The 11,167-nt window shown below is 32.2% G+C and overlaps 1 protein-coding gene across 1 annotated transcript; it reads left to right on the forward strand.

Annotated features, from left to right (window-relative positions):
• The first annotated feature begins 6,702 nt into the window (after nt 1-6,702).
• LOC140442952 (protein lifeguard 1-like) lies at nt 6,703-10,937 on the forward strand. Its single transcript, XM_072533913.1, has 2 exons — nt 6,703-6,888; nt 10,161-10,937. The coding sequence occupies exons 1-2, from the start codon at nt 6,873-6,875 to the stop codon at nt 10,868-10,870; spliced, it is 726 nt and encodes a 241-aa protein (XP_072390014.1). The 5' UTR covers nt 6,703-6,872; the 3' UTR covers nt 10,871-10,937.
• The last annotated feature ends 230 nt before the right edge of the window (nt 10,938-11,167 follow it).

Below are 11,167 nucleotides of genomic sequence, written 5' to 3' on the forward strand. Positions count from 1 at the left end.
TTGTTATAAAATATGGTTGCTCAGAGTAGTGTCAATTGATAGTACCATTTCATTGATACCAAGAATAGGGATAGTAAATCCCTAATGAATTTAAATATGGCATCACGTATTATTAATGTTAATTAAAATAGTGCAAAGGAAATGGGGGTATGATAATAAGCTATGAAATACAAAAAGACTGCTGGCATTTTTGGGAATCAAACACAGTGCTTTTTTACACTTTAACCTTACATAACAATTGCTTTGATATTTAAACCTTGTGTTAAGTTGTTATTTAATAAAATGGATGTATTAGTAAACGAGGTTTGAATATTTGTATCAATGTATAGTTGGCAGTTGGCACCGTATGTTTTTGCTCAAATCTTAATAGTCCTCAACACCTATATAGTTTATTTAGTTTCTTGGTACAATTTTGTATGCTTTAATGGTTGCATAAGTCTGGCCTGTAGATATCCTTTAATATAAGAATTTAATTAAGTCCTTTTTAAAAAACCGATAAGACATTACATCAAATCTTCAAAAAATTGTCTTCGTATGCACCTACACCGATAATTCATGAGTTGTTGCATATTGTACCTACACAGGCGGTGTCAATGCCAGTGCCCTTTATTCGTTAATGTCACCAATTTCAAACATTGGTGTTTATATTAGTTAACATAAAAATCTATAATCTCTAGTGGTAATGCCGAATGCACTGAAATATATTTTCATATGTAAAATATTTGAAAAATAGGCGTAAGGGAGAGTAACAAATAAGGTAACTAAGAGATGATATTCTTAAAAAAATATTCAATACTACTGCGAGGATTTTAGCAACAACTATTTTTAAGGTTGTGATAATTGTTGCTAATAATGATTACGCTATTTACTAAGATATATATTTCCTATGTATTGTATACAATAAACGATAAATTCGGTATTTATTTATAATTACTTACTGTAGACTAATATTAAGATCTTAAAATTTGTATAGATGATAGTACCAGTTGTTTCAGCAATATTGTTGCTTCATTTACGTATTAAAGTTGTCATGGAAATAAAAATATGAAAAAGTAATTTTTTGTTTTTGTTTATCTGTAAAAGACTTTGGTAAACTATCCACGACACTGAAACATCATTGGACAACTGAAAGCAACCAAAAATATTTCAACACTAATCTAGGATGATTCAGGCGTGCCTACATGACTTCAGAATAGTTTGTAATACTTCCCAACTGCCAGAAATGTTGCAGCCAAGTGTAGAAGGATTTAGAACAGTCATTAATATTGCAGGAATATTCTGGAAGACTTTTCAAATCTTTGAAATATTTTAGAAAGTATAAAATTTTTTAAGTTCACCCTGGAATGATGCAGTACCAAATTGGAATGTTTTGTAAGTTACCTGATATGCCTGGGATACTGTTTATAAAGCTCTTAAGTCGCGCCTGGGAGACTTCAACATAGCAGAAAATGCGTCAGAACTAACATCTGCAAGGTTTCTTCTTTTTAGAGAGCCGTCTCCCTATGGAAGTTGGCAATCATAATGCAAGGTTTCATGGGGTAGCCATATTTGTTACAAGATTGTCTTTAAATGTTTTTAATAGAATACTCATTGGCTGTATGGAATATTGCACAGACCTCTGGAAAATCTAGGACAGACTATTCTAGAATGTTCAGAGGACATCTCAACAAATTATTGTAGCATTTAATGCTCCAGTACTACCCTGCAATGTTGGAGAGGCTACTAAAATAATTCAGGATAGTCTTAAAAAATGTAAGTACTAACTTGGAATGTTTCTACTAACTTTGAAAGATTTTGGATAGCCTAGCATGAGAATTGATTATCTCCGAATGTGGTGGCTACCAATGGAAGAATTCAGGGTAGCTTCTTGCGTTTCACGACGACACTTTAGGATTGTAATAGAATGTTAAAGATGCTTCTGGAAGAATTTATATCAGTATGTAATGGTTACGAATATCCTGGAATGTTTATAGAACCTTTGAAAGACTTAGAAAAATATGGAACTGCAACAGGATATCGTATAAAGAATTCCAGAATAATCTGTTATGTTACAGGTGTCCCTACAAGACTGTATCAACTTTAAACGTTCATCCTGGAGTTTTTCTACGATATTTGAATGAGTTCCGGCATCTGTTCTCTTCTCTAGGTCTTGTTACTAACACAAATTTTTAATTTGCTTTTTGTTGTAACACCCCACCTATTGCTTCGTGAGCCCTGTTTTGACCCATTCGCCTTATTTGTTTGTATCTTTGGTTTTACCAGGAAGTTGTCCGAGTCATTTTTAGCTCCAATTAAGCAGTGTGAGCTAATGATGTTGCTAGAGTCCCATTCATCCATAAGTACATAATTGATATGGTTACTTTATGTAATCTTTTCTTTGAAGCTGTGTGGTTTTTTATGGGTAAGTTGCCCTTTATCATTTTATTCATGTTTTGGTCCTGAAGTGTATTGAACAGTGTGAATACTATTCTAGTATTTCATATAACACCACTTTGGCATTTCGATCTGCAACTTCAGGTAGTATATGCTCTGGAAAGAATTGAGATTAAACCACTTTTATGCAGGTTTGAGGATTGTCTTTGGTACCTGCTGTCAACCATAGTTTAAATTGGTAATTTGCTTAAGCATCACTTAATTTTGCTAAAACGGTTTTTCTTATGGATAACCTTTTAACAGTCTCTCTTTATCTTTGTAAGTATGGCGTGCACCGGTTGTTTTGCTTGCTCTGTTTTTTTCTGTTTCATAATTGTCCATAAGAGTTAGGAAATCGATTTTATTCCTGAACAGAGCATCGTATACAAAAAAGACTAATTAAACGTGAGATTCCTTTGATATCGTGAGTTAAACTTAGCTCAGTTCTTAGCTTGAAAAGTCACTGAAAGATCAGCGATGATGTGTACCCCATACATATTCCATAAAACCTTAAGATATTAGTTACCTGAATCAATGGCTCTAACAAAAGTGACATATTTATAGCAGTGCATTAATCATTTTACACTACCTTCATAGAATTATGTTATTTTATTCGGGGAATCCTTATCAGCTTATATTTAAAACCCTTTTCTCAAAACTATAATATTGCATTCTCGGAATCATTATCTGTTTGTGAAATACATTTAGAAACATCACGATAGTGTGTATTTACTTCCCTGCCATATTAAATGCTCAAGGACGTTACTAATGAAGAAAATTAAAAACAATTTTTATGAGTTAATATATGAAGTAGTCTTAGGTCTATTTGACTTATATTTTACAAGACAAGCATTTTTACTTATAGATTACTAAAAAGCTCTTTGCATAATTGCATAATCTTATCTATAACTTTGACGATAACTAAAAAATGACGAATTTGTTATGAGGGAACAACTTAGCAGAAACCCATTTAAACTTCGGGTAGAAGTCTTAGTTATACGCTAAACAATTCCTATTTCTATTCACTAAATTTATGTCGTCTTACCAAGTTGTTGGAGTTGTTTAGCTATATTAGCTCTATTACGATAAGCATCCTGTCTCTAGGTCTCCATTTCTGACTCTGGTAACCTGTAATGCTCAGTACCATTTCAGCGTTGTAATTGTATAAACTGCGTCTATAATTTCTACATTTCTACATACTACAATCTATTGCTGCCATCTATATCTTTGTGTTCACCTTTACAAGTTCACAAAATATTGTGTAGCAAAACCCCTTAAGTACATATTTAACGTCAAAAATAGGGTTATTAGCAAAAACAGCAATCTCCATCGGTCCGCGAATGGCAACACCGGCAATCACCGTTTTAACCGATCAGCTAAACATGCTTCAGCCTTTGACGAAATTGGAACGCCTTTAAGATTTTGTTAGAAGAATTAGTCCGTATTTATTAAATTTATCGCTTAAATGTTAAATAGTTTTGGGTGTATTATCTTCTGTGGTATTAAATTTAAAATGGAGACTGAAGCTATTCCAGTTACACCAATTAATAGCTCGCAAGAAAAGAAAAGGAATATTGCTAAAGAACTGCGGTAAGCCATTTTTTAACTGTTTTTGGTAGGTTATCATTTTGGCGCGTAATCTGATACAGTCAGTACGCAATAAATATAGGTATGAAATAAATAAATTCGATGAAAGTAGAAACAATATTTTTATAGGCTTTTAATTATTATTTTTTCCGGGCACAAAAACCGATAAGGTTTAAACACGTTTAGTAAAGTTACCTTTTAATTTAACAATAATTAAGAATATGTACTATAATTGTTGACCAAATCTTTGCTTTATTAGATTTGCCACTTTTCTATTTAATATTTAACTGGAAACAACATAGTTACCGCTATATTTTTTGTTTTTTACAGATATGCACCGGGTGACTTCCAGATTTCCCTAAATGCAATCATAATACGAAATCCTAATCATAATAAAAATGGCAGATATTGCTGATTTTCACAAGAATTTTCATGCCTCATGAAATAAACAAATCCAGGATGCATTTCTTACTCGATTTTGTAAACCTTTTAAAAGAAGACGGCCAATAAATGACCGTCATGCCCCCAAAACATCCACATATAAATAATGTTTCGTTAGAGCGTAAAATGGTGTTTTGCTTCCCGTTTGTCAATCAACATTTTTAAATATTTTCCATATCAAGAAAAATAGATTTCAAGGGGCAATGAAAAATTATCTTATGGCGAGTTAATCACCATCGGAAAAAGAGGAGGAGACCGAATCAGCTTTAAGCTTAAAAGTAGAAAAGAGTCGGTGATGAATTTTATTAAAAAATTCAAATATGAAGAAGCTAACTACACAGGAAGCGCAACAACTATCAGTCGACATCTTTCATCTGAGTTGAATATATAAGAAAAATAAAAAGGATGTATAATAACGAGGCAGCAGACAATTTTAAAGTTAAAGATTATTATTTTCGAAATATTTTTAACAAATGTTTCAACTTGGGGTTTGGACTTGTTTGTTATTTGATGAGCAAATCAAAGTTGAAACAAATAATGCCCATAAAAAGAAAGACCTATTTATCAACAAACGCGTTCATAAACTAAGAGCAAAGGCTTTTTATTCACTACTACGAGAGACTAAAGATGATTTAATTACAATAAGCTTCGACTGTCAAAAAAATCAAGTACTGCCAAAGGTTCCAGATCAAAACGCTTTCAAAGTTTGAAATTGGTCTTGGATGGATGCGGTGGTCAAAATAAAAATTGTATTATAGTCGACACATGAGCTAGATGGTTTTTGGATGCACCACAAAATCAAAGATCACTCATTTCTTCCTAGCGTTCCCGTTTTTGCAGAATCGAACAAGTGTTGAAGAAAATAGAAGTTATTACCAGGCCAGAGCAATACAATAAGGTATTCAGTCAATTTGGCAAAGTAATTCGTATTTTGAAATTGCGAAGAAAAGATTTTGAAGTTGCTAATTGGAAAGAAAAAGTCTATAGGGTATTAAAAGTTACTGTCTCTTGGCACTAACTTTATTATATATTATTTTAACCAAGACTAAAAATGGATTAAACGTTTCGGTACGGGGAGATCCGCACTATCGAAGCGAATATCGCTTCGATAAAACCACAAAGTGTTTGTAAGGCTGGAAAAGATATCAGGATGATTAATCCTGATATTATTCAATTGGGGGCTGTTAAAAACTCCTTAAAACTTCGGGACGTTAATAAATTCCTAACAACACATTTTGGGGAAGAGTGGAAAAACTTAGAAAATCTTGAGTTTTACCATAACGCTTTAAACACGAATAATGATATGCTAAGAAAACATTATTGATTCTGAAGAAAATGAAGGAGATATTAAACATAATGAAGGAGAAGCTGATGCTTGTGATAAAATTTCAGATTTGGTTGTTTAAAACTTTTTTATTCCATAAATATTTGTTTTAAGATTTTTTCAATAAAAATTTAGTTTAAATTTTTTGCATTCATATATTGTTTTTTCTGTTGAAAAATCGGGAATCTCCAAATGTTTGAAGCAAAACCAGAAATCTCCAAACTTAAATTGTTAATTACTTAAAATTTAATGAAATAATTAGAAATAATTGTATTTCCATTTCTTGAAAAATTTGTCAAAGTAGAGATTGCTGGTTTTGCTTATAGACCCCTCATTTCTTGCTTTTATTAAAAGAAGATGATATAGAAGACAATAAATTATGAATAGTTTTTTCAATATTATGTAATTAACTACGAATTTTTTCTTTTCCTTTAATGTGACTTACATTTTATTTTTAATTTGATTATATTACCGCTTTATTCTGCATTTTTGTTTTATTTTCAAAACCGATATTTTCATAAAGCTGAAAATTCTACATCTACTTTTTAAGAAAAAAACTTGAAATATTATTGTATCATTGTTAGGGCAATGACTGCTGAATTTTCACATTTAAGATATTAAGACATTTTTTAAACGTTTTTCTGCTTAAAATCAAATAAATAATTAATTGTGTAGAAGAAAATATCCTAAACTACAAATAGCTCAAAACCAATCTTTTGGAACTTACTGATCTTATACCTTCTCACGGCAGTATAGTACAATCTTAGATTAAAGAAACCGGTTTCGTTAATCTAAGAGTACAACTAAATTTTCTTACCCTCGTATATGTATAACCATAGAAATTTACCTAAAATAACTTTTTCTCCCGTTGCTCTACCGGATATGAATAAATCTTTAACCAAAACGATAAGTTATGTTATCAAGTACATAGTTCGTAGCCTATCTTATCTATACATTGTATTCCCCACAACTTAGATTCATTTATTTCAAGAGAAATTTGCAAATATATCTCACTACAATTGATTTTTCTTGTATTGTATTGAGTTTATTGAAATATTTTGTGTGATTTAGACTACTAATTGATAAAGGGTTTTTTAAGGTGTAAAAAATGGCGACTAAGGAGGGTAAGTAGATAAAATATAGTATACATATAAATGTTTTGAATCAAGTAGTATTGAGATTTTACCAGAAAAGTACTTATATTAATTTGTTGACTTACTACTTGATTTATTAATTCGACCTAATTAACCATAATCGCAATAATAACAATGTTTTTTCCGTTTCAAAGAATGCCCTTAGTTTTAAGTTTTAAGTCTCTGAGTTTTAAGTTGTTGAAGTCGGTTAGTTAAAAGTACACTATTTTAGTAGTTGTCCATATACACTTTGTTAAAATATTACACCATAAGTCTTAGAATTTTCCCTTTCACTTGCTACGATTTATCTTAGTCACTTGGTAAATGACTAAGTGTCCAAGCAAAAAAAGTCAGCTACGGCCTCTGTTTTAGGTATTTTTTATTCAACCATATTTTCGAGCTGTCTTTTATACATTTATTTCTATAGTTTTAACATCGTAAAATTTGTTTATATCTCCTATATAGCAGTTTATACCGATAAAAAATATTGGATAATTGTTTATTAGATTAAAGCTAAAAAGTCTTTTTGTCTGTCCATTTATTAAACATAACCATAGAAATGTAAACATCTTTAGATTTACCGGTATTACTTCATTTAGGTATCTAGATTTTCTGGAACAAATTGGTATAGAGGCATTCATAGATGACCTACAGGATGTTGAAATGCAACATCAAAAAAAAATAGCAGTTGACTTTTCTCCAGGTATTTGATAACCTTGTTGATTTGGTCTGTGCTGTTTAGGACCTCTTTGAAGTTAGTACTGATATCGAGCTGTTGGCGTATTTTGGCATAAAAAGGGCATTCCATAAGTATATGCCTGATTCGGAGAGTCGAATTGCAGTGCTGACATTTTGGTTGTGGAGATGATGTCATCAGGTAGCCATGAGTTAGACAAGTATGTCCTATACGCAATCTCCGTATGATTGCCATATTTGTTCGAGATAAACTGGGATAAGTAAGAAGGTTCACTGAGGGTTTAATTTCATGCAGCGCTAAAGTAACATTATTCCAGTGAATCTGCCAGGTGGATAGATTAAACTTCTTCAGTCTAGCTTTTAGATCGTTGCAAATTTGTATATCGATACAAATGTAAGGCAATCAGCTTTTTCGTTACCACTAATACCAACATGGGATGGTACCCATATCAGAGTGGTAGTTGTATTTTGATTTATAAGAAGCTGATATGTGTCATGAATATCTTGGACGATAGGATGGTTGGTGGATATAGCATTAATGGAGTGTATAGAGGAAAGTGAATCAGAGCGTACGGCTATGTGTGTATTTGGATATTGTTGGGCACATTTGAAAGCAAGTGAGATAGCTAGTAGTTCACCAGTGTGGATACTACACCAAGGAGAAATTTTAGAGAGTTCGATAGGCTGTTGTATAGTGGTTACAGAATATCCAAAATGCAAATATGAATGACGTCTTTAGAAGGTTGAATTAAAACATTTTTTGATATGCTATAATTTTTGTGTCTTATGAATGGAGATTGTAAATTCCACACATATGTCACAATCTAATGTTTTCTTAACTTTCTTAATGACAAACCCAGCGATATAGTCAACAACATCGCAAACATCTTCTTCTTCTTCATGTGCCTTGTCCGTTCCGAACGTTGGCAATCAACATGGCTATTCTGACTTTGTTTGCGGCAGATCTGAATAGTTCAGCAGATGACAATCCGAACCATTGCCGCAAGTTTTGGAGCCACGAGTGTCTTCTCCTCCCTGGACCCCTTCTGCTGTCTATTTTCCCTTGGACGATCAGTTGTAGTACTCTATATTTATTGTGTCTCATAACGTGACCCAAGTATTCCAACTTTCTTTTCTTTATACTTATTCCTACCTCTCTCTCTTTACCTATCCGGCGTAGTACCTCTTCGTTGGTCACGTGCTCAGTCCAGGATATACGTAATATACGTCGGTAAGCCCACATTTCGAAGGCCTCTACTTTTTTCATCAATGTTGCGGTCATTGTCCACGCCTCCATTCCATATAACAAAACCGGGAATACATAACATTTCAGAAGTCGAATTTTGAGAGGTAGGGTGAGGCTTTTAGAGGTGAAAATTTGCTTCATGCTAGTGAACGATGCTCTTGCCTTTTCTACCCTTATACGTATTTCCTTCGCTTGATCCCAATTTGAGTTAACTCGCAAACATAAGATAACAATATTTTTGAAAAATTTAAATTATTTACAGTATAATCCTAATCCTGGTTACTAGTTATTGTTTCCCTATTATTGTCATCAGTTATAAAATTGTCAATTAGTTGATGATCAGCAGTTTTTATTTTCACAGTATTTGTTGTGCTCATTGCTAATATTATGGAAGGTGCCTGTTATATACAATTAGCCTGGATAGATCCTGTAACACTTCTGTGCATTAAGAGTCTTTTATATGCAGCTTTAAATTGGTTTGCCGTTGGGTTCTTGTTGTAACCTCCATGACTCCTAATAGAACTAAAGAAAACTTCTAAGTGATCTTGAGACAGTTTATAGGCCGAAAGATACTTCAGACCTCCATCCATATCCTCCACGTAATTTTTCCAAATTCCAAATAGTGACTTTAAACTAATGATCATACCAATAAAATCCGTCTTTCTTTGGCTTAGATATAGGGGTTCACCATTTTTGGAACACTTAAGTGAACTAAGATATTTTATAGATTCTTCAATTTTTTGAAAAATCGCTTGTTTATTATGTTGCTGTTAACTAGATTTTAGGTGTTTTTCCAATACATTTCGGCTATTTAAAATATCAAAAATATCATTGATATGTTCAATGAAATTTTGAGTAGCCTCGCTATGTACAAATTCTTTTGAGCGTTTACTTCTCAAATAATGTATTGCCTTAGCAACTTTTTGGCTAAACGTTTGGACAGCTAATTTCACTTTCATTTTTTACTTATACCAATTTAAATGCCTTCGCGTTATCCTAGTTGCAAGATGAAGGGCTTCCTTTTCTTGAATGTCTACTAATTTTTGCAAATATTCCCATTTAATTTAAAAAATAGGATTTAGATTAGCATGAATTTAGATAAGACAATTATTGATTGTAGTTGTTTATTGATTTTCTGTATAATTATAATTTGGTACAGATAATTGTCAACGCTATCATACGCACTTAATAATGAATTATTGTATTTAAATGTTATTATAAATCATACTATTTTATTCTGTCTGCATATCGTTTCTATACAAACTAATACTTTTCGCTGCTCTATGTTACATAAATTTACTAACAAATGATTGTTTTTTAGATAGCTGCGACGACATTGAAGCACAGATAGTAAAAGGTTTCGATTTTAACGATGCTTCAATAAGAAGAGGATTCATCCGAAAGGTTTATGCTATACTTGCACTCCAAGTAGCAGTAACAACTGGAGTAATCAGCTGGTTCATATTCCATGAACCGACCAAATTATACGTTCAAAAGAATCCTTTAATTGTACTGATCTCTTTAGTTATTATTTTAGTTACGATCATTGCTTTGGCATGTTGTGGAAAATTGAGGAGACGATCACCGGCCAATCTTATATTTTTATTTATATTTACATTTGCTGAAAGCTTGCTCTTGGGTACAATTTCTTCTTTTTATGACGTTGATGTAGTCGCAATAGCTGCGGGGGCAACCGTTGTCATATGTCTGGGACTTACTGTGTTTGCATTTCAATCTCGAGTAGATTTTACTGTTTGCTCTGGAATTCTCGTCGTTTTATCTATGATCCTTCTCAGTTTCGGAATCACCGCAATCTTCTATAAAAGTGACAAACTTCGGTTGCTAATAGGTGCAATAATTGTTTTCATTTTTTCAATATACTTGGTCATTGATACTCAACTGATAATTGGAGGGGCTGGAAAGATAAGTCTTTCTCCTGAGGAGTACATTTTTGCTGCACTTAACCTATATCTCGATATTATTAACCTTTTTTTGTATATTTTATTAATTGTCGCGCGTGTTGCGAGATAATATTAATATCTTATATAATTTAGATATATTTTACTGTAAGTAATCAATAAAATTTAGATAAGGTGTTTTTATTTAGTTTTCCTTACGTTAAAAAAACGGAAAGCGGAATAATTTAACTATAAACTTATTAGAAAGAGGATTCAAGACGACCTGCATAAACTAAACATAAGAATGCCACTATACACTAGTGGTCAAAATTCTGGAAACTTTACAAAAATTATTGTTTTTCCATCAACACTCGTCCCATAATCGTGATTTATATAATCAGTACAATTACATTTTGATTTTGTCATATTT

Source organism: Diabrotica undecimpunctata, chromosome 6 (genome assembly GCF_040954645.1).
Source record: "Diabrotica undecimpunctata isolate CICGRU chromosome 6, icDiaUnde3, whole genome shotgun sequence".
Lineage (NCBI taxonomy): Eukaryota > Metazoa > Arthropoda > Insecta > Coleoptera > Chrysomelidae > Diabrotica > Diabrotica undecimpunctata.